This window comes from Lithobates pipiens, unplaced genomic scaffold (assembly GCF_037356315.1).
Source record: "Lithobates pipiens isolate NorthernLeopardFrog02 unplaced genomic scaffold, aLitPip1_a1.2 Scaffold_18, whole genome shotgun sequence".
Classification (NCBI taxonomy): Eukaryota; Metazoa; Chordata; class Amphibia; order Anura; family Ranidae; genus Lithobates; species Lithobates pipiens.
The window spans coordinates 618,641,299-618,665,152 of record NW_027507758.1 but is presented as its reverse complement, the minus strand read 5'-3'; the positions used below and the strand labels follow the sequence as shown (position 1 = coordinate 618,665,152).

Here is a 23,854-nt window from a genome sequence, read left to right as displayed (position 1 = left end):
AGTCCCAGCATGCCCGGATTGTAGATTGTTTTAAAAAAAGTCCTGGATTCTTTCCTAAATGTACATAATATAACTGGATACTAATGTTTATAGGTAAAGTTGATCCAGGTAAAATCTGATTGCCTCTCAGGGGATCAGGAAGGATTTTTTTTTCCCCTGCTGTAGCAAATTGGATCATGCTCTGCTGGGGTTTTTCACCTTCCTCTGGATCAATTGTGGGTATAGGACTGTGTATATGGGATTGTACGTTTATTTTTTTTATTTTTTATTTTTTTTAGGTTGAACTAGATTATTATTATTGAGGTAAAAAAGTAGTGATGCGCGGTACTATAATAGGGAGTTGGCCTAGGAGGCTTAATAAATTCTATAGGCACTAAGATTGTGCGTGATATATATATTCCCGTATACAGTAAGAGAAAGGTATATAAAAAGTTGTGCGTATTTTTATAAGGGGGTGGTGGACAACTCTCACCACTATAGCATGATGATATTCAAGATAGGAGACAAATGTAATGAGTAAGAAAAAAAAAAAGAAAAAATTGCAATGCTTGGAATAAGTAATCCCTAATGTGATTTTATAACTGACAGAATCGCATAAAGTGCCAGTGCTAGACAATAAATAGAATCATGAAAGTATTAACTACACCATAGATTAAATAAAACAATATATATAAAGCAGTCACAAAGAATAGTGAATCGCAGTGCGATTTGTTCACGCTGACAAAATCGCATAAAGTGCCAGTGCTAAAGGTGAGAAGGTGTGTGGAATATTCTATTACACAATAAGGTAAATAGGATAATATGTATAAAACAATCACCAACTCGATAAAACGTATGTGCAAGAAATGGTGAGTTGTAGCTGCCAGAAGTCGCATAAAGTGCTAGTGTCACAGAAGTGGTAGAACAAGGTCCGTGCGGGTGTTCTCTACCATATAATCATCAAAACAATATTCCTGCGACCGTGAACAGCTCAATAGTTCAATTGTGCAAGAAAATGACAGAAAATCAAAATAAACGCATAAGTAATATTGGTGTTAAGGGAGTAAAAAGAATCCCACAAACTAATCAAAAAACTGTGTGCGATACCTACAAGAAATTATATAAAAAATAACAATAGCATATATCAGAGTGTGACCATTCTGCTTTGTGCGATAAACGGTGGCGATTATGTCAAAAGTCGCATATGTCGACAAATCGCATATAATGTCCGTGTCTGTATATAAGTGCACAGAGCAATATAATCGGTGATGGTGGTGAAAGAGGTGAATATATCCCACGTGGTCCTGTGTGGTTGGAGTATGGGTGTCCCCTTACCTTACAGCTGTAAGGTAACAGCGTGTGATATGTATATCCTCAGAACTCCTGTACTTTATCCCTCGAGGTCTTGTCCCGATATTTACAGATCCTGGTATCCACGGATCCTGGCGTCTCCTGCCTATCACGCTGTGTTGGTCCCTTTAAGTATTTGCTCAGCAGCACTCAGCGTGGGGGGGGGGTGTAGGTTTACCTCGGCAATTGGTGCATATGTAAGGGGTTAAAGAAATAAGGAGGAAGGGACGCTACCGGAAGTGACGCAATCGAGCTCGAGGCTCGTTTATACACTGCATTTGAAACTTGTCTGCTTGTGAGTACATTACTGTTTTGCTGTAATAAATCATATGTGTTGAGAATTACTACACTATGGGGCTCCCTTCCTCCTTATTTCTTTAACCCCTTACATATGCACCAATTGCCGAGGTAAACCTACACCCCCCCCCCACGCTGAGTGCTGCTGAGCAAATACTTAAAGGGACCAACACAGCGTGATAGGCAGGAGACGCCAGGATCCGTGGATACCAGGATCTGTAAATATCGGGACAAGACCTCGAGGGATAAAGTACAGGAGTTCTGAGGATATACATATCACACGCTGTTACCTTACAGCTGTAAGGTAAGGGGACACCCATACTCCAACCACACAGGACCACGTGGGATATATTCACCTCTTTCACCACCATCACCGATTATATTGCTCTGTGCACTTATATACAGACACGGACATTATATGCGATTTGTCGACATATGCGACTTTTGACATAATCGCCACCGTTTATCGCACAAAGCAGAATGGTCACACTCTGATATATGCTATTGTTATTTTTTATATAATTTCTTGTAGGTATCGCACACAGTTTTTTGATTAGTTTGTGGGATTCTTTTTACTCCCTTAACACCAATATTACTTATGCGTTTATTTTGATTTTCTGTCATTTTCTTGCACAATTGAACTATTGAGCTGTTCACGGTCGCAGGAATATTGTTTTGATGATTATATGGTAGAGAACACCCGCACGGACCTTGTTCTACCACTTCTGTGACACTAGCACTTTATGCGACTTCTGGCAGCTACAACTCACCATTTCTTGCACATACGTTTTATCGAGTTGGTGATTGTTTTATACATATTATCCTATTTACCTTATTGTGTAATAGAATATTCCACACACCTTCTCACCTTTAGCACTGGCACTTTATGCGATTTTGTCAGCGTGAACAAATCGCACTGCGATTCACTATTCTTTGTGACTGCTTTATATATATTGTTTTATTTAATCTATGGTGTAGTTAATACTTTCATGATTCTATTTATTGTCTAGCACTGGCACTTTATGCGATTCTGTCAGTTATAAAATCACATTAGGGATTACTTATTCCAAGCATTGCAATTTTTTCTTTTTTTTTTTCTTACTCATTACATTTGTCTCCTATCTTGAATATCATCATGCTATAGTGGTGAGAGTTGTCCACCACCCCCTTATAAAAATACGCACAACTTTTTATATACCTTTCTCTTACTGTATACGGGAATATATATATCACGCACAATCTTAGTGCCTATAGAATTTATTAAGCCTCCTAGGCCAACTCCCTATTATAGTACCGCGCATCACTACTTTTTTACCTCTTTACTCCGCTATTGGGACCCAAGCATCCCCATTTCAGTGTATGCAGCAGTACGATTATCGGATTCTTCCCTGATTAGGCGCAGGAATAACCCTTTTCTCATTTAGATTATTATTATTATTATTATTATTATACACTATATAGCGCCAACAGTTTACGCAGCTCTTTACAATGTATAGGGGGGGAAACACAATTACAGTACAGTTCAATACAAAAGGTCCCTGCTCATAGAGCTTACATTCTAAAGGGAGGGGGTGGTACAAAAGGTAATAGCTGCAGAGAATGATTTGATGGGGGTGGATCGGGGGCAGTTGTTAGGTGGGTGTGGGATAGGCTTCCCTGAATAAATGAGTTTTCATAGATCTCCTAAAGGTGAACAGGGTAGGGGCTGATCGGACAGACTGGGGCAGGGAGTTCCAGAGGATGGGAGAGGCTCTGGAGAAGTCTTGAAGGCGAGCATGGGAGGAGGTAATAAGGAAGCTTGAAAGCAGGAGGTCCTGGGAGGAGCGGAGGGGGCGATATCTGCAGATGGTCTTTTTTCAACCCGACTAACTAACTAACTTAAAGGGATTGTAAAGTGAATTTTTTTTTTTAAATAACAAACATGTTATACTTACCTCCACTGTGCAGCTCGTTTTGCACAGAGTGGCCCCGAACCTGCTCTTCTGGGGTCCCTCGGCGGCTCTCTCTGCTTTCTCCTGCAGGTGCTTCTCACATTCATGCGAGCTCCCTCGCATGGTGAGAAGCACCTGTGGGCGCGCTCCCGTGATACAGCCGGCGGCTATAGCCGCTCACTGTATCACACGACCCCCCCCCTGCATCAGTGGATGTGATTGACAGCAGCGCGAGCCAATGGCTGCGCTGCTTTCCATCCATCCACTCCAGCCAATCAGCGGCCAGGCTGAACGGTGGAAAGGACGGCGGGGGCGAGCGCGGGATTTTCGAGGGGTCAGGTAAGTAAAACGGGGGGGCTGGGGGCGCAGGCACTGTCAGATGTTTTTTCACCTTAATGCATTCTACCGGCCCCCCACCATTTACCTTTACAACCCCTTTAAGGTGACAAATTACTCTCCAGACATGAACAATATTGTGAATGGAAGTTAACGCCAAGTATCCTACAGAATATAACTGTTAAGGCAGGCTAAGTTTATACAGTATTTTTACAGCGATATCTTTTTTCTTCGTTTTCCCTATGCCATCCTTACATTTTTATTAGGGTCTTGCTACTTCATTTATTTTTTTTTTATTTTTTTTTATAAAGGGCACTGCACCCCGATGATCTTTGACCTCTTCCATGTTGTTCAGGTAAATCTCCACCTCTCAAAGGTTGCCTATCCCTCTTCTACAGAGAAACCTGCATAGAGCACATGACCACATCAATGAGGATGGAGGAGGACCGGAGTCACATGACTGAGAGGATCCTAAATCTCACCCTGGAGATCATCTACCTGCTGACCGGAGAGGTGAGAATTCGGGGAGGTCACATGACATCACTCTGGAAAAAATAAAAAGTTCCCCGTGGATATTGTCTGCTGTACACCAGAGCTCACATTTTAATTCCTGCATGCATTGTATATGGTATGACTAGTTTTTTTGACCAATAAAACCAAGTAAATTTTTATGAATCTTTTGCAACCTCATTGCTGCCTAAAAACACCACGGGGAACTTTTTCTTTTTTCCATGTTGGTTACGGGGTGTGCAGCTAGCTCAGCTTGTCCTTTGGGCGCCCTCTTTTCCTTTTGAAAAGAACATGACATCACTCTTATCTCTATTAAAAAAACAGACCTGATCAGAGAGGTGAGGAGGATTCTGGGAGGTCACATGACATCCCTCTTATCTCTATTAATAAAACACAGACCTGACCGGAGAGGTGAGGAGGATTCTGTGATTATAACGTGATATTTTTATTCGTTCTTTAATACAGAGTTTTATTTTTCTGAAGTCTGGAGATCCTATGACCATCACAGTGCCTCCACCTCGCTCCCTGACATCTGAGATAAACAGCAAAAAGAAGATTCTAGGAGTCACCAAGAAGATGATGGAGCTGCTGACAGGAGAGGTGAGCGGTGCCGGGAATTCTGGGACATTATCCAGTAACAGACAAGGGATGTGTCTGGATGGTGACTGTATCATTGTGTGTGTCAGGTTCCTATAAGGTGTCAGGATGTCACTGTCTATTTCTCCATGGAGGAGTGGGAGTATTTAGAAGGACACAAGGATCTCTACAAGGACGTCATGATGGACAATCAGCCGCCCCTCACATCACCGGGTAAGAGGAGACTTTATTGTAAAGGAGAGAGCAGTACGGAGGCTCCACCTAGATCCCCCATCATCTGATAAACACATAGAAACAATGTATTCAGTCAGTGTGTGTGTTTCCTACAGATGGATCCAGTAATGGGAACCCACCAGAGAGATGTCCCCTTTTTCTGTATTCCCGGGATTCCACAGAAAAAGATCACAACTATGCACGGTGTGATCAGGTAGATGAGGAACAAATATTGGTATTCATGATTTATACACAGCATGTTTGTTACAATGAATGTTTATTATATATTCAGGGTGGAAGAGATAGAAAGAGATGTCCCCGTCCTCTGTATTCCCGGGATTGCACACAGGAAGATCACACCATCCCTCACCATCATCAGGTGGGTGGAGTTGAGGGTCTGGAACATAAAGTGATTGAACACTCTGACATGTGGAGACGATGTGTGGACTCTACAAGATGATATTTCCTATGTGATCTCATATCATAAATACTTCTGTATTCTGTTGGTTTAGGGTGAAGATCTGTTGATCATTAAAGTTGAGGGTGAAGTAGAAGAGACGTGTGTGAGGGATGATCAGCAATATACGGAGGAGGATGGAATGATGAGGACATTCAAAGAGGAGGACAATCCTACAGAGATCAGCACAGGTGAGCCATATTATATTATTTTGTTATCTCTGCTCTGTTACTGCACATGGATTGGTTCAGTGGAGACACGCTAATAAAGGAGGTGTTTTAGACTCCTTTAACACTGAGGCGCTTTCAAGCTAAAATTTTTTAAAAAAAGCACCCGAAAAGCTCATGAAAACCTATTTCCTTTAAAATAAATGAATGCTTTCACTCTGGGGCACTGCACTGGCAGGGTGGTGAAAAAACGCCCTTCTCCATTGAAATTAATTGAAAGCTCTTCAAAGGGGCTTAGTGTATTACTGGCAGTTTAGAAGCGCCTCAGTGTGAAAGGGGCAGGGCTTTTTTTCTCAAACAATAGGCCCTGGAACTTGACCACTGCCCCCACAAACCCCCCCCCCCCCCCCCTACACACACCCTCCAAATTACATCAAATAGTGGGTGTGTTCAGTCAAATTTGACGAAAACAGTAGGAGGGTCCTAAAAAGGCATTAAATACCAGGATTGCATTACATACAGAGTGCAGAGCTGGCACTTGTAAACACAGAAACCAGACTTCTGTGTTTACAAGTGATTGGGGTTAGCAGGCACCAAAGGGTCTGAGCCAGAGGTGGCGGAACTGAGTTCCACCAAGTTCCCCCTGAAAAAAAGCCATGGAAAGGGGCCTTACTGGCCAGATCACCAGGTAAGAACAGAGGGGGCAAAACCCCTAAAAATGAGATAACGAATGCAGACCACTTTAAAATGAATCACCGCCCAGAAAAACAATTAATATGAAATATTACAATACCAAAAAAATCGAAAGATAAATGTTAAGGGATGGCCTACACAAATCTGCTCAACCCTGTACAAATGGTAATGGTGAAATAAATAACAGTAAAAAAACAAACAAATGCCAGACATGTTCTATAACTACGGACTTGACTAATATTAATGAAACAATTGACATCCCAGTCAACATTTAATCCATAGGGGGCGTAAGGCTTCATATTATAAATCCATCTGGTTTCTAGACCGGATATTTCACATCTGTTATTACTCCGCCTCCAATGAGGAACCAGATTGTCTATACTTAAAACCCTTATGCCAGTGGGATCTTTGTTATGGCATTCAGAATAGTTTCTTGAAACACTATGATGTTTAACCGCTTCAGCCCCGGCAGATTTTAACCCCCTTCCTGACCAGAGCACTTTTTGTGATTCGGCAAACTGAGAATTGCGCGGCCATCCTACGTTACACCAAAACAAAATTGACGTCCTTTTTTCCCCAAAAATAGAGCTTTCTTTCGGTGGTATTTGATCACCTCTGCGGTTTTTATTTTTTGCGCTATAAACAAAAAAAAGAGCGACAATTCTGGAAAAAAAAACAATATTTTTTACTTTTTGCTATAATAAATATCCCCAAAAATATATAAAAAATATTTTTTTTCGTTAGTTTAGGCCGATATGTATTCTTCTACATATTTTTGGTAAAAAAATAAATAAATAAATCGCAATAAGTGTATATTAATTGGTTTACGCAAAAGTTATAGTGTCTACAAAATAGGGGATAGATTTATGGCATTTTTATTATAATTTTTTTATTTTTTTATTAGTAATGGCGTCGATATGCGATTTTTATTGTGACTGCGACATTAAGGCGGACACATTGGACACTTTTGACGCTATTTTGGGACTATTGTCATTTATACAACGATCAGTGCTATAAAAATGTACTGATTACTGTATAAATGACAATGGCAGGGAAGGGGTTAAACACTAGGGGGCGATGAATAGTTAAGTGTGTCCTAGGGAGTGATTCTAACTGTCCGGGGGATGGGCTACCTAAAACATGACAGTGATCACTGCTCCTGATGACAGGGAGCAGTGATCTCTGTCATGTCACTAGGCAGAACGGGGAAATGCCTTGTTTACATCTCCCCGTTCTGCCGCTCCATGACACAATCGCGGGACACCGGCGGACATCGAGTCCGCGGGTCACGGAGCATGCGGCGGCGCACGCCCACATTGCCTCATCCTAAAGGGGACGTACCTGTATGCCCATTTGCGCAGCCGTGCCATTGTGCCAACGTACATCGTCGTGCACTGGTCGGCAAGTGGTTAAATGCCACCAAAAGAAAGCTCTATCTGTTTAAAAAAATATGGTAAAATATTTTTGTTTGGGTACAGTGTTGCATGACCGTGCAATTGTCATTCAAAGAGCGACAGCGCTGAAAGCTGAAAATTGGCCTGGGCAGGAAGGTGGTGAAAGTGCCCGATGGTTAAGAAACAGATTTTGATTACAATACAGGGGATGTTTTTTCAGTATTTTGAAGTGTTAAGAAATTTACTTTTCTAAGCCCTGTCTCTGCAAAGTACTAACAATTATGTCCGATCGGAATTCTCTACAAACGATCGGAAAAGGTACAATCGGATTTTGTTGTCGGAAAATTTGAGGTCCTGCTCTCAAATTTTTTCCGTAGGAAAGGTCCGATCTAATTATATTGTCGGAAAATCCGATCGTGTGTGGGCCCTATCGGACTTTTTCAGTCGGAAATCCTGACGGAAAAAAATTTGAGAGCAGGACCTCAAATTTTCCGACAACAACATCTGATATGACTTTTTCCAATCGTTTGTAGAGAATTCTGATCGGACAAAGTGCCACACATGCTCAGATCAAATTATGAGACCAAAGTTATTGGCTGTAAGCCGCAACGTTGTCCCGTCGCAACGAACGAACATCATCACGTTCCGCACGATCAAATTTTCCGTCAACTTTGTCCGACCGTGTGTATGCAACACCAGTTTCGGACAAAATCCGTCTGAAAAAATAAGACGGATTTTGTTGTCGGAATGTCCGACCGTGTGTACGGGGGCTTAGGCCTCTTTCACATGACCGATCTGTTCAGGTCTGCCTATCAGTTTTTTAGGTGGACCTAAACAAATGCTCCATAGTCCTCTATGGAGCGTCGGATGTCAGCGGTTACATGTCCGCTGAAATCCGACCCGCTCCGATCCGAAAAAGTGTGACGGAGGAAAAACCTATTTTTCCATCCGTGATCGGATCGGGTGATGATGGACTCTGCGGTCCATCGTCATCCGATCTTCCATAGGGGAGAGCGCCGCTCTGACAGGTCCGTCCCTGCGCAGTGTGCAGAGAGGGACCTGTCATCTTACTGCTCAGCGAGAATCGACGAAGTAGCGATCCCGCTGAGCAAGCAGATGTCCACGGGGCGGATCATCACGGATCCACCTCGTGTGAAAGGGCCCATACTGAGGGAACATGGAAAACATAGGAAGCGTCTAGCAAGGACTGAACTAACCAGCATCAAATAGGAGGGAGGACAGAGGGAGAAGCCAATATCATGCTGTAAACAAGTTGTAATGGCCCAAAACTGCTGGTAGATGTCAGAATACCACAAAGCAATAATAAGCTGATGCAGTTCAATACTACACAGAAAATGACATAAAGTGGGGCAAAGCGGTTCTTATCACCAGAGGCCTTGGCCTATGGACACTCGTTCTATGCTAAAGGTTCTAAGGCTGCTTTCACACTGAGGTGCTTTACAGGCGCTATAGCGCTAAAAATAGCGCCTGTTAAGAGCCTCTCCTCTCACTCCAATTTTAAAGCCTGAGTGCTCTCACACTGGAGCGGTGCGCTGGCAGAATGCCAAAAAAAAGTCCTGCAAGCAGCATCTTTGGGGCGGCGTATACATCGCACCTACAGCGCCCCGGCTCATTGAAGTCAATAGGCAGCACCGGCAAAGAGGCAGGCGCTTTTGACCCTTTTTTCGGCCTCTAGCAAGGGTTAAAAGCACCCCGCTAGCGGCCGAAAAGCTCTGCAAAAATGACGGTAAAGCGCCATAAAAATACAGACGCTTTACCGCCGATGCCCCCAACGCCCCAGTGTGAAAGTAGCCTAATTCCCTGTACACACAATCGGACTTTCCGACAACAAAACCGTGGATTTTTGTTCAAAGGTTGTTGGCTAAAACTTGTCTTGCATACACACGGTCACACAAATGTTGGCCAACAAGTACGAACGTAGTACAAGACTTATGGCGAGCGGATAAAAAGGAAGTTCAATAGTAATGCGTGATTCCGAGCATACGTGTTTGTACTTTGGACTTTTGTCTGAGGGACTTGTGTACACATGATCGGAAAGTCCGACAGCAAACATTTGTTGGCGGAAAATTTGAGAGCATGCTAGCCAACAAACATTTGTTGGCGGAAAGTCTGACAACAAATGTTCGATGAAGCATACACACAGCTGGGTTTTCGGCCAACAAGCTCATATCCTTGTTGTCGTGTGTACGGGGCATAAGAGTCTATACCAGTGATGGTGAACCTTGGCACCTCAGATGTTTTGGAGTTACTTTTCCCATGATGCTCATGCACTCTGTAGTGTAGTTGAGCATCATGAGAAATGTAGTTCCAAAACATCTGGGGTGCCAAGTTTCGCCGTCACTGGTCTATACTTTGAACTTCTTGTTTAAAGTGGTTGTAAACCCTTACAACCAACTTTGACCTACAGGTAAGCCTAGATTAAGGCTTACCTGTAGGTCCAAGAAATATCTCCTAAACCTACACGGTTTAGGAGATATTTGACAAAAGACAGGCATCGCTGTCTACGGCGCATGCCGTAACCCATCAGGGTTTACTTCCTCTTTAACAAACATCCCTTAACACATTGTCTATACTTGTGGTTGTGTGAAGAGCATGCACCTCCCATTCCCTATTGGTTCCTGCTCTTCTGACAAAGTTGTGTAAATATAGAAGTGATCTGGGAGGAGGAACAAAGGTCCTTTTTACCGAAGAAGGAAAAATTCCCAGCTGGTAACTGGGAAATCCCCAGATAAAATCTGCCTGATCCAGATAGAATCTTGATTTAACCACTTCGTGCCCAGGCCAATTCTGACATTTCTCTCCTAAAATGTAAAATTCATAATTTTTTTTGCTAGAAAATTACATAGAACCCCCAAACATTATATATGTTATTTTTAGCAAAGACCCTAGAGAATACAATGGCGGTTGTTGCAACTTTTTATCTCGCACGGCATTTGCGCAGCAATTTTTCGAACACGTTTTTTTCAGAAAAAAAAACAGTTTCATGCTTAAAAAAAAACAAAAAAACAGTAAAGTTAGCCAAATTTTTTCTGCATAATGTGAAAGAGGAAGATACACTGAGTAAATGGATACCTAACATGTCACGCTTCAAAATTGCACACGCTCGTGGAATGGCGCCAAACTTTGGTATTTAAAAATCCCCATAGGCGACGCTTTCAAATTTTTCACTGGTTACATGTTTTGAGTTACAGAGGAGGTCTAGGGCTAGAATTATTGCTCTCACTCTAACGTTCGCGGCGACACCTCACATGTGTGGTTTGGACACCGTTTTCATATGTGGGGGTGACTTACGTATGCGTTAGCTTCTGCGTACGAGCTCACGGGGACAGGGGTGCTTTACATTTTTTTTTTTTATTGTTAATTTTAATTTAAATAATTTTTATTTACAGTGAGATATGGGGTCAATAAGACCCCACATTTCACCTCTAGGCTGGGAAGCCTAAATTCCAAAAAAAAAAAAAAAACGATCACGGCTTCCCAGCCGAGGCGGCGCCGTTATTTGAATGCAGAGGCCGGACACGACGTCATAACATCGCGCCCAGCCTCCAAACGATCATAGAGACTCCAGTGACCATCTGGTTCGCCAGAAAGCTCTATGATCACCATCTGGGGGCCGGCGGATCCTGTGTCTGACTCACCGATGGAAGTGGTGAGTCGGTAGAAGCACCGGAGGGCGGCGGAAGGGGGGGACTTCCCCTCCTGCCGCCCGTAAGAACGATCAAGCGGTGGAACAGCCTCTATGATCATTCTTATGGTGCAGGGAATCGCCGGCTGAAAATGCCAATATCTGAATGATGACTGTAGCCTCAGGCATCATTCAGATATAACCCCGGAAAGTCAAGGCCGTCCCAGGACATCCACCCGGCGCCAAGTGGTTAAGTGAACTAACCCTCTTGTATCTCTGGTTTGTGTTTTTATATTTTCCAGGACACGCCATCGAGAAACCCTCAGCGGATCAACACACTATGTTTCCAGGTTGTAAATTGGAAGATGAGGATATCACAAGAGATTGTGCAGGGGAACAGACAATGGCCTCAACTCTTGATGGTGGACTTCACAGTATAGGTGGACCATCAAATCCTTCTGACTCCTCTAAACAACCTCGTACTGTGAGGGATGGTGCTGGACTTCAGGGAAAGGAGACATTTTCCTGTCTTGAATGTGGGGAAAGTTTTAGCTCTGAATTAAGTCTTACTATACATCAGAGATCTCGCACAGGTGGGAAGTTTTACTCCTGTTCTGAGTGTGGGAAATGTTTCCTAGATATATCAGAACTTATCGTACATTGCAGATCTCACACAGACGAGAAGCCAAATTGCTGCCCTGAATGTGGGAAATGTTTTACAAAAAAATCAAGCCTTGTTAGTCATCAAAAAACTCACACAGGGGTGAGGCCTTATTCCTGCTCTGAATGTGGGAAATGTTTTACAAAGAAATCAACTCTTGTTGTACATCAGAGATCTCATACAGGGGAGAAGCCGTATTCCTGCTCTGAATGTGGGAAATGTTTTACAAAGAAATCAAACCTTGTTGTACATCAGAGATCTCATACAGGGGAGAAGCCTTATTCCTGCCCTAAATGCAGCAAATGTTTTTTATATAAATCAGCCCTTGTTATGCATCAAAGATCTCATACGGGGGAGAAGCTCAATTCCTGCCCTGAGTGCAACAAATGTTTTTTATATAAATCAGCCCTTGTTAGGCATCAGAGATCTCATACAGGGGAGAAGCTGTATTCCTGCCCTGAGTGCAACAAATGTTTTTTATATAAATCAGCTCTTGTTATGCATCAGAGATCTCATACGGGGGAGAAGCGGTATTCCTGCCCTCAGTGCAGCAAATGTTTCTTTTATAAATCAGCCTATGTTATGCATCATAAATTGCACACCGGGGATAAGCCACATTCCTGTCCTGAATGCGGGAAATGTTTTTTAAGGAAATCAGACCTTGATATACATCAAAGATTGCACACGGGGGAGAAGCCGTATTCCTGCCCTGAATGTGGGAGATGTTATACAGGGAAATCAATGCTTGTTAAACATCAGAGATCTCACACGGGAAAAAAGCCGTATTCATGTCCTGAGTGCGGAAAATGTTTTTCATACAAATCAGAACTTGTTATACATCAGAGATCTCACACGGGGGAAAAGCCTTGTGCCTGCCCCTTGTGCGGGAAATGTTTTTCACAAAAATCAGTCCTTCGTGTGCATCAGAGATCCCACACGGGGGATAAGCCATATTCTTGCCCTGAGTGCAGAAAATGTTTTTCACTGTTGTCCTCTCTTCGCGCACATCGGAAGATTCACACAGGGCAGAATCTGTATTCCTGCTCCGAATGTGGGAAATGTTTTCAACAAAAATCAGGCCTTCTTTTGCATCAGAGATCTCACACAGGGTTGAAGCCATATTCCTGCTCCGAGTGCAAGAAATGTTTTATACAAAACTCAGATCTTATAAGACATCAGAGATTTCACACTGGGGAGAAGCTGAATTCCTGCCCTGAGTGCGAGAAATGTTTTACACGAAGCTCAGACCTTGTAAGACATCAGAGAACTCACACTGGAGAGAAGCCGTATTCCTGCTCTGAGTGCGAGAAATGTTTTTCACAAAAAACAGACCTCGTTATACATCAGAGATCCCACACTGGGGAGAAACCATATCCCTGCCCGGAGTGCAGAAGCTGTTTTACATATAAATCAAACCTTGCTAGACATCGGAGATCTCACAGGTGTAGGGAGGAGTCGAACATTCCTGGGTTCAAGTCTCGCAAGGTTCGGTGAACTGCTCCGAAGTTCAGAATGTTAATCCGAACCCCACTGAAGTCAAAGGGAGCATAATTTTTTTAATCAATTCTGTCAATTTTTAAGCCAAACTAGCAAGAGATTTTCAAAAGGCATAGGGGGTTAAGCACAGACTTAGGAGATATTGAGATGTATACCAGGAAACTACAGACCAGTCAGCCTAACATCAATAGTATGTAAGGTATTTAAGTTAAGGAGTTGGTCATTGTTGATCTACATCGCTGGACAATGTAATTGCTGAATTATTAACATTGCTGAGTTTTTTTTAAATAAAGGACTTGCCAAAGGTTTATGTGTGCTTATGTAGCAAAGTGCCCCTTTACCCCTCTTCCTAGGTGGCTGGAACAGAGCCTTTAACTCTATTACCCACAATCTTACTCCTAGGCATGGGAAATAGTTTACAGCTTCTTACAGCCTCTGGGGTTTATTAGAACTGATCCTGATGTAGCAGCTGTGACTGGGCTAGCTTGCTGCAACCAGGTACAGGGCTCCTATATGTCAGAATCAGTGAGCAGGCCCCTGATGGGCACAAGATCACCCAGCACTGAAAAGAAAGGCCCATTCACATTGGTGGTCAGTGTCCGTAAAGCTTCGCCGATACAGTCATTCGAATAAAGTGGCATTGCTCACAACTGCCTGACCTTTTTTACCAGAGACTTCTGCAGCTGTACCTTTGTGGAGCTTGCTATGGAGTTTCCATTCTCGGCTCCCTGGGCTATTCTCTGCACCCAGTCCCTTGACATCTAGTAGGCAAATGTAAGAATTTTTTGTGGTTGTTAGGATACCGAATGCTGGTATCCTGCAATAGCAGGGAGACCAGATCAGTGTAGATGCACTTAATGAAACTGAAAACAGACTGTGTGTGATTAAAGAAAGATTACTTAGTAATGAAGCAAAAATCCATTTGACACTGGACAGCAGGGGGCATTTCAGTTTAGTCAGGCAGGAAAGCGATCAGTAGCATCAGGTTGGTCAGCAGGTAATGGATCAGCAGGGTCAAGCTGGGTAGTAAACAGGGAATCAACGGAGCCAAACTGGGCAGCAGGCAAAGGATCAGTGGCATTGGACTGAGCTGAAGAAGAGGTATCAGCAGACACAGACTGGAGGTCTGGAACATGGGTATGGTGCATAGTGGCTTAGGCAGTGGTTGAGGACCCCGCTTGGCTGAGTGAGTCAGTCTGTTCCAATCATAGATGGAACTTCCTAAAAAGATTTGAGCAGATCTTGTTCTAAAAAAAACCTGGGGTACTAAGAGTCCCAAATACGAAATGGTGGAAGTCAGAAGCAGGCTATAGTTAAAGTGGTTGTAAAGGCAGAAGTTTTTTTTTATCTTTATGCATTCTATACATTAGGATAAAAAGCCTTCTGTGTGCCTCAGCCCCCCTAATTCTTACCTGAGGCCCATCTCGCTCCAGTGATGTTGCATGAGAGACTCGGCTGGCCCTCCTTCCTCATTGGCTCCCGCTTCTGTCAAGCAAAGTCAGTGAGCCAATGAGGAGAGAGAGGGGGCAGGGTTGTAGAGGCACTCAACAAGAAGCAGGGGCCAGGAGCGATCAAGATGGACCCGAGAAGAGGAGGATCTGGGCTGCTCTGGGCAAAACCACTTCACAGAACAGGTAAAAATAACATGTTTCTTATTTTTATACAAAAAAAACCTGAGACTTTAGTATCACTTTAATACTGCTACAGGTTAAACTGAGGTAGCTGGCACAGGAATTGGTAGGACTGCAACAGATGGCCTTGGGCAAATCTGGACGGGATCTTCTGGTACCGGGACAGGCTACACTGGAGCTGCTGGCATGAGGATGCATTGAACCAGAGCTGCTGGCAGGAAGGTAAGCTGAGATAGAACTGTTGGCATTGAGGATGTCTGAACGGGAGCTGTTGGCATAAAGGTAGGCTGAACAGCTATTGAGGGAAGTGGGGATAGTGGATGAATAGTATAGTTTGGGAAGAACTTTTGTTTCATGTTTGATTTAGATACTGTCCTGTGAGTGCTTGCAAGATGCCAATCAGATTGTCCTGCTGGTGACAGCACTGAGAAGCAGAGCGGAAAAGGTTAAGATGTCTGAGGGGTACCTGTAGGTAATGGAACTGTAGAGGAAATCCTCAATGGGTTAAATACAGGTAATGTGCAGTAAGTGGCAGCAGGGTACTGATATACAGAAAGTAAGGAGTACATAGTAGCAGTTGTGGTTGCTAAGGGTAAAAAAAAGGAAGTGATTGTTGGTGCCCAGAAGCAAGACGGAATCGTGTGAATCAACTGAGACTGGGGATAATATTTATAACCAGTCTTGGAGTAAAGGCTAAACAAACTTCAATCTGCAATTTTCCTGTCTGACTAGAGAGTGTACAGCAGTAAAACCATCTAACAAAGCCCTAAAAGCCTTAAATTAATGATCAAGCAAGTAAGCTTTGTCATCCTCTAGCAATCACAATATAGACCCAGTCTGAGACTTACTAAAAAGAGGAGAAAATCCATCATGGTCATGAGTTATACCAGGCAAAGCTAGCTTAGATCAAATTTGAATACTTCGCTAAATAGAAACCTGTCCCGATCAACTAAGAAATACACCACCTGAATGTACTCCAGCAGCTTTTTACTAGTGACCTTTAGGCCTCATGCACACGAGACGCAGGTGAAAACTCTGCTAAAAAAAAGCTGAAATTTTGCGTTTTGCCGCGTTTGCATGCCGCGTTTAGCCGTGTTTAGCCGCGTTTGCGTTTATAAGCGTTTATAAAGATAACATCATGTAGACGCTCCCCAAGCTCTCAAAGCATGTTTTTTTAACTATTTCTGCTATTTTGATCAGAGTGAGCAGCAGCAGCATAGAGAGCAGTTGTACACTTGTATTTGCCTCTCTTTCTGTGGTATATATTTTGAAATGGATCCCATATTGAATATATGTCAGGAAATGCTCCTGATGTTGCTCTTGATGAGACAGCAACGTTGTCACAAATTTCGTGAGAGGTCCAGAGTCAGAGCTCGTCGATATTGGACCCATCCGTTGATGGGACAGCGAATGTCCCTTGGATATTTCACAAACATGTATGTGCAGCTGCGTACCTACCCCGACAAGTTTTTAAATTTTAGCCGGATGTCCATTGTCACATTTGATCTGCTCTTAGAAAAAGTCTGACATTCGTGGACACCAATATGAGAAACAGTGTGTCACCAGAGGAACGTCTGTTGGTAACGATCAGGTATGTGTATATATTTATAAAATATATTTATCTATAGATGTACAGATTAATTTTTTTCTCTGTCCTTTATTTTTAAAAAAATAATGTCTATTTATAGCAAATTATCCAATTTTTTTAAATATCTAAAATTTTCTTGTGGCAATTTTTAACATGTTTTCATTATTTCTAATATAAAACAATATTAAAATAGTTAATTATTTATTTTTTAATCTTAATATATGTTTTTATTCATTTTTTCTAGTTTCAAATTGTTTTATTTAAAAGCAAATCTATGTTAATTAGATTTTTTTTAATTGTTTTAAATTTATTTGGCCAATTTTTTAATATATTTTTATCGTGAACTATGTACTGATTAATATATTTTAATTCTTTGCTGCTGTATATGGTAGTATAATATTTTTTAATGCCTTATTAAAATATCCAGAATCATAACCCTAACCATTCATCCTAACCCTAATCCCTAACACTAACCCTACCCCTAACAGCTAACCCTATCCCTTACACTAAGCCTAACCCTAAACAACCCTAACCCAACCCTTAATCCTAAACAATAACCCTAACGGATAACCACTTACCATAACACCCAACCCTAATGACCAAATTACATTGCCACAGATGGTCACAGTTAACTTTGAGGCCATGTATCTCTGATGCAGAATTTGGGGTTCCTGGCAATAATTGGCCCAAAGATATGGGCCCCCAAAGTCGTGTCGCAAAATGTAATTCTCTGATGCAGAAAAGTGCATGACATTTTGTGACCCGACTTTGGGGCCCCCTATCTCGGGGTCACTTGGTGATAGGAACCCCAAATTTGGATATGTTGTCGTGCTAGATACACAGTGTCAGCATATCGAATTTGGGGTTCCTGGCAATAATTGGCCCCAAGATATGGGCCCCCAAAGTCGTGTTGCAAAATGTAATTCTCTGATGCAGAAAAGTGCATGACATTTTGTGACCCGACTTTGGGGCCCCCTATCTCGGGGTCACTTGGTGATAGGAACCCCAAATTTGGATATGCTGTAGTGCTAGTTCCACTGTGTCTGCATACCGAATGTCACAAAATGTCATTCTCAGATCATATTTCTGAGTTTTCAGGTCCAAAAAATTGGGTTCCTTTAAAAACGCATATAAACGCAAACGCGGGTGCCGCGTTTAGCCACGCTTTGCGTCTGAAACGTGGAAATTTTTGCGTCTGAACCCATTTTTTTGCTTCTGGAAAAACTAGGTTAAACGCAACTGCATAAAAACGGCAAAAAACTAGACTGTGTGCATGGACACATAGGATAACATTGAATGAGTTCAGGGGCAGTTGAAAAAAGTGTCCAACTGTGTCTTGTGTGCATGAGGCCTTATCCTTCGATGCCAATGACACTCCTTATATAATGTCCTCTGGATGCATCTTTACATTAAAGGACGTGTAACCAGGTGCTTGGCTAGTGACAGAGAGCAATTTAGGACACTGTGCTGATGTGCTTTCTGTGTCCCCATCGAACTCTATGCTGAATAAGTTAACACTAGCTCGCCTCCACCCACCAAGAGAAGCTGCCAAACAGAAGGCGCTCAAGAGATTTGAATGCTGGTCACTTTGAACTGTGGGAGATGTAGTTCAGAAGAAAAGTCATGCTTTGGAAGTCAATAGACTATTGGACTACAGTTCCCAAGGAGTGAATGACATGAGGAGGAAAAATTATCTGTATTTTCCAGGGCTGAAGGTAGGGTGACTTCCTTTTACTGTGAGGGGGACCGGAGTGTGCACATTGATACTCCTGAGTGCCTGACACCTGCTACAAGCTTGCGTCCTGAGACAGAAATCGGGGCACTGTTAATCAGTGTGCTGAGGACTAGAATTGCTCCAAGCAAACCCAGAAGTGAGCAGACACCTGAACATTGGGACTGAAGCAGCTGTATTGCTGGGGCTGGTGAGTGGACACTGCTTATATTAACTTGTTGCTGCTAGAAGAGACTGAACACATAGGGACTGGCCATCCAACTGGCAGCATTATTCACTGCATGCAGACCTCATTGAGACTGCGCTTATATGCACCACTATAAAGACTGGGCCCCAACACTAGCTGGAGGAAGATCTAGGGCTAAAGACTGCTCATTAAGATACTTGCTTCACAAGAACGTTGCCTTGGAAACGGAGGCAGATGATGAGGTAGTAGATAGGACTGCGCTCCAAAGAGGGGTTTTTGTCTCTTCCAGCCTCTGGCTCCCTCTGCCCTTCTGACCCACTGTCACTGTGCAGCCTCTCGAGAAAGGTCCAGGATGGAGCCACTGTGCAGGCACTGCTGAAACTGCTCTCTTTAACCTCTTGTCACCCAGGCCAATTGTGAGATTTCTCTCCTACATGTAAAAATCATAATTTTATTGCTAGAAAATTACATAGAACCCTCAAACATTATATATGTAGCGGTGTGGTTACCACTGGTTACTAACATCCACCAAATCACCCTGTCGCCAGACCCTCATCTATCACTTCAGAGACAATGAGCAGTCATTTGCCTAGTTTTGTTGCGTTTATTGTGGGATACAACTTGGATAGGGTGTGGGAAAATATGGGATGCCCATAGCACTTGATTCACATTTGTAGAGAAGTGACTAATAGATTCTGCTTTGAAGTGTTGCATCTCTAACATTTGCAGCTTATTCCTCCAAGTACGTTCCATCTGCAGACTGTTGCTTCTCCCCTGCACTGACTCCTGCAGAGTATCACTTCTAATGTACAAATCTTCCACTGCAAACCCTGTTAGATTAACGTTGCTTCACTTCCAGTACTACAAACAAGGATCACTCTGAATAAACCTAGCTTGATAGGTGTACCTTAAAGTCTCTTAAATAGTGTAGCTTGAGCAAGACAATAAGCCAAAGGCACACAGTACCTCTCCCCCCGGTGACTCAATGAGTTATGTAGCCACACAGGCTTTTTACCAATTATTACCAAAGTTCTCTACTAGGCCAAGAGGCACACGGTTCCTCGCCCCATTGACCTGACACGTGGTAATAGGCGGACTACTAGCGGGGCAGTGAAACCGCAAGGCTCCACTGCCTGTTTTGCTTAGTGAGGATGGCAGCGCCAGGACACAATATGAGGCACGTATTGGCCTGGGGGGGGGGGGGGGGGAGGAGATTCACAGTAACATTCACAATTTGCTGATTTTTGGATGAGTACACTGAATGGCCCTGTGACTTGAACCCAAGAAAATTCACGTATTTTTCAGCTTTCGCCACAACAGCTTCCAATTTCACTGACACTGTATGTGCTCCCCCTTTTATCATGAAGAGTTGGCTTATCCAATTCTTGCCTCTTCTATGCCTGCTGGCCATAGTTTAAAGGTCATACAGTGCACTATGGTTTAAAAAAAAAACATTGTCCCAGGCAAATTTGTGCATATATTTGTTGGGACTGTGAATCTTGGACCCCCCTGGACTTAGCTTGAACCCATGGTAGTGGGGAACCCCTACCTCATCTCTAGTATGCACCTTTTAGAATTACAATACATTTACAGCACAAGGCCGTATCCACAGTATGAAATATTTCTTGAGCCTGCAGTTCCTGTGAGCTCCACAAGTTGGTGATCTCACTTACTGTATATCGAAGGTATGCAAACACAGAAAGTCTCTATGGTATCTACAGAAAGGTAGTTCATTAAGAGAAAAACGATCCCCATTGTCGATATCCATGAAAAGTAAAATAAGTCCCATTGTTTGTGTCAGTGCGTTCAGATGGTTGGTACTTGGAGTGGAGAGAATGCACATGGACACTAATGAATGCAGAAAATTGTATTACCATAAAAGTCTGCGTAACATGGCCGAACTCACCCGGCAGCACCTACAGAGAGGTTCATAGTTGAGTTTTGCAGAGGATACCCGAAACAGCTTGTGAGGCCCAGCAACATCTGACAAAGATGGCTGAAAGTTGGTCTGGCAACAAGGTGCCTGGATGTGGAAAGGTCTCCTGGCTAGTGACACAGGTGAGCAGTCCCTAGTCTGTCCCTCCTCCATGACCAGCGGTTTCCTGTCTATGAGCAAACACTTTGGAAATACGCTCCAACCGCAGGGAGACAGTGCTATTTATTAGCACTGCTCACACTAACGATGGCCAATGAGGTTATCCAGGGCAGCGTCCAATTGGATCACTGCTCCCCTGATGACCTCTATGGAGGCCTCAGAGGAACAAGAGTTCCTCCTGTCCTCCGCTCTCTCTGCATGGCAGCTTCCAAACAGCCTGTGCAGCTTCCAAACAGCCTGTTATGGAAGGCTGAACTGCACCTGCCTACAGCTGGGATACAACACGTCCTACCGTTGGTGTCAATGAGATACAATAACCCCCATTTTTGTTGTCAGAGGGATAAAATCATTCCCATTGTAGGTGTCTTCGAGCTACAATAAGTGCCATGGATGTTGTCAGTGGGATAAAATAATTTCCATCAATGGTGTCAGTGAGATAAAATAAGCCCATTGTTGGTGTCAGTGTGATAACATAATACTTCATATGTCCACTGCACAGGTTCATGGTATAAGCTCCCAAGATTTAGGTGCAGCAGCAACAACCAGCTGGATACTGGTTCAAGTCACAAAGTAGATATTTACCAGCACACCAAGGATCGGCACAAAGTGGCGTCCAAACGGGTAGTTTACTGCATGATCACAGCACAAGAAAGGTGCAACTTTCCAGAGTCAGGCAGGACTGAAGGAGTCGGGCATGACGAAGGGGTCCTGCGTGATTCCAAAATGTTGCACCTTTCTTGTGTTGTGATCATGCCACAAACTACCCGTTTAGATGCCACTTTGTGCCCATCCTTGGTGTGCTGGCAAATATCTACACAGTGTGATAACATAAGACCCATCATAGTTGTCAGTGTGAACATAGTGTAACTCCAGCCCCGAATCGGTGGCCAGTGGTGGTATTTACCTGATCAGTAAGGATGAGCTCCGGCATGTTCGCACACTCCACGTGCAGAGCCCGCCAGGAAGTCGGCACAGCGCTGCGCTAATCACAGGCAGTGAAACATTGCCCCGATGCACAGCTGCAGAGATCGGGCAATGTCTCGCTGCCTGTGATTAGCGCAGTGCTGCGCCGAATTCCTGGCGGGCTCAGCACGTGAAGCATGCGAACACGCCTGAGCTCATCCCTACTGATCACACACTACCACTGCCTCTCTGTTGATGTTGGAGTTATACTTTCACTGTCAGAACGGAGATTCCTACTCCCAACAGTCTGGTATAATTGCAGTGCCTGGTGATGGAACTCAGAGAGTGTTCCAGCCATCATCCTGGAACCTGAGGGGTGAAAAATGATGGGACAGTAGCCAAAATCCCTGGACTGTCCTGCAGCATCTGGGACCCATAGCCTGGTAATAATCACTAGGCTGTGTTCACACCATGAGACGTTTATCAAGGCTGTATTTCCTCTGAGCTCCACAAGATGGTGATCTTACTAACACCAAGACAGGAAGTCTCTATGGAATACAGATAGGAAGTGATGTCAGGTCCAGACAGGAAGTGATGTCAGGTATAAATAGGAATATTGCGAGTCCGAAGGAAGTTGAGAGAAGACATTACTTGAAGTGGCAGCAGCGGAGGTAATAAGATCTTATTTTCTATTCACACCCAGTAACCCCCCCGTCATGTCCGTCCTCTTCCTCCATAGTCACTCTGACGCCATTTATCTCCAGCAGATGATGATACACACATATAGTGTGGAAACCTAGATTAACCGCTGCAGGGGCAGAACATTTTCTTCATTTTGGAGGTGTCACCTTCTCATCTAGGCAGTCTCTTGTAATGAAAGATGGGTTCCAGATTCGGGTTGCACTAAAATTTGACCACTTTTGACCAATTTCTAGGATTTGAATTTGTGGCTGATTGATTTTGGTGCTCACCCGTAATGTCCTGCATAGCCTTTTACTCTGGTCAGCAGACTCTCGGCAGTCAATAGCAGTGGGTTGGTGTATAACTCTGCACTTCACTATATGTTGGGGGGGGGGGGCTTACGTTTCAGACAGCCATCTTTGGGAAGTTGGCTTCTCCTGTAGGGTGCCAAAATAACTAATTTACTTTAGGTGCACACATAGTGTGGGAGTACCCCGCTCAGGAAGAGACTAGGTATAATGCCAGGGTAAGGAACCAAGTGAGGCTGGACAGCACAGCAGCACCCTCAGTGAGTGTTCCAAATGTTACCTCCTCCCACCACCTGTCAGACATTACACAACAGCTAATGGGGACTCAGAGGAACTTTATCAGCACCCTCATTGAGTGATCCAAATATTACCTCCCACCACCTGTCAGACATTAAACAACACCTAATGGGCACTCAGAGGAACTTTAGCAGCACCCTCAGTGAGTGATCCAAATATTACCTCCCACCACCTGTCAGACATTACACAACACCTAATGGGGACTCAAAGGAACTTTAGCAGCACCCTCAGTGAGTGATCCAAATATTACCTCCCACCACCTGTCAGACATTACACAACACCTAATGGGGACTTAAAGGAACTTTAGCAGCACCCTCAGTGAGTGTTCCAAATGTTACCTCCCACCACCTGTCAGACATTACACAACACTGATGAGGACTCAGAGGAACTTTTTCTGCTTTCCTCTCACTAATGCTTCTTGTACCCCCAGCAAACCTAAGCCTTCCACCATATTGTTTTACCTCAGAAGTACCGTATATACTCGAGTATAGGCCGACCCGAATATAAGCCGAGGCCCCCAATTTACCCCCAAAAAAACTGGCAAACTTATTGACTCGTGTATAAGCCGAGGGTGAGACATGCCTGTCCATCCCTGTGTGTGTGTCCGTCCATCCCTGTGTGTCCGTCCATCCCTGTGTGTCCGTCCATCCCTGTGTGTCCGTCCATCCATCCCTGTGTGTGTGTGTGTCCATCCATCCATCGAT

General features: G+C 43.6%; 1 protein-coding gene across 1 annotated transcript in view; it reads left to right on the top strand.

The window, feature by feature from the left end:
• Positions 1 to 23,854, top strand: part of LOC143986845 (uncharacterized) — a 237,704-nt gene that overhangs the window by 11,870 nt on the left and 201,980 nt on the right. The window contains exons 2-4 of the mRNA XM_077485254.1: positions 4,205 to 4,406; positions 4,869 to 5,003; positions 5,090 to 5,213. Coding sequence (XP_077341380.1) covers positions 4,311 to 4,406; positions 4,869 to 5,003; positions 5,090 to 5,213 — 355 coding nt within the window. The 5' untranslated portion in view covers positions 4,205 to 4,310. The remainder of the gene's footprint in view (positions 1 to 4,204; positions 4,407 to 4,868; positions 5,004 to 5,089; positions 5,214 to 23,854) is intronic.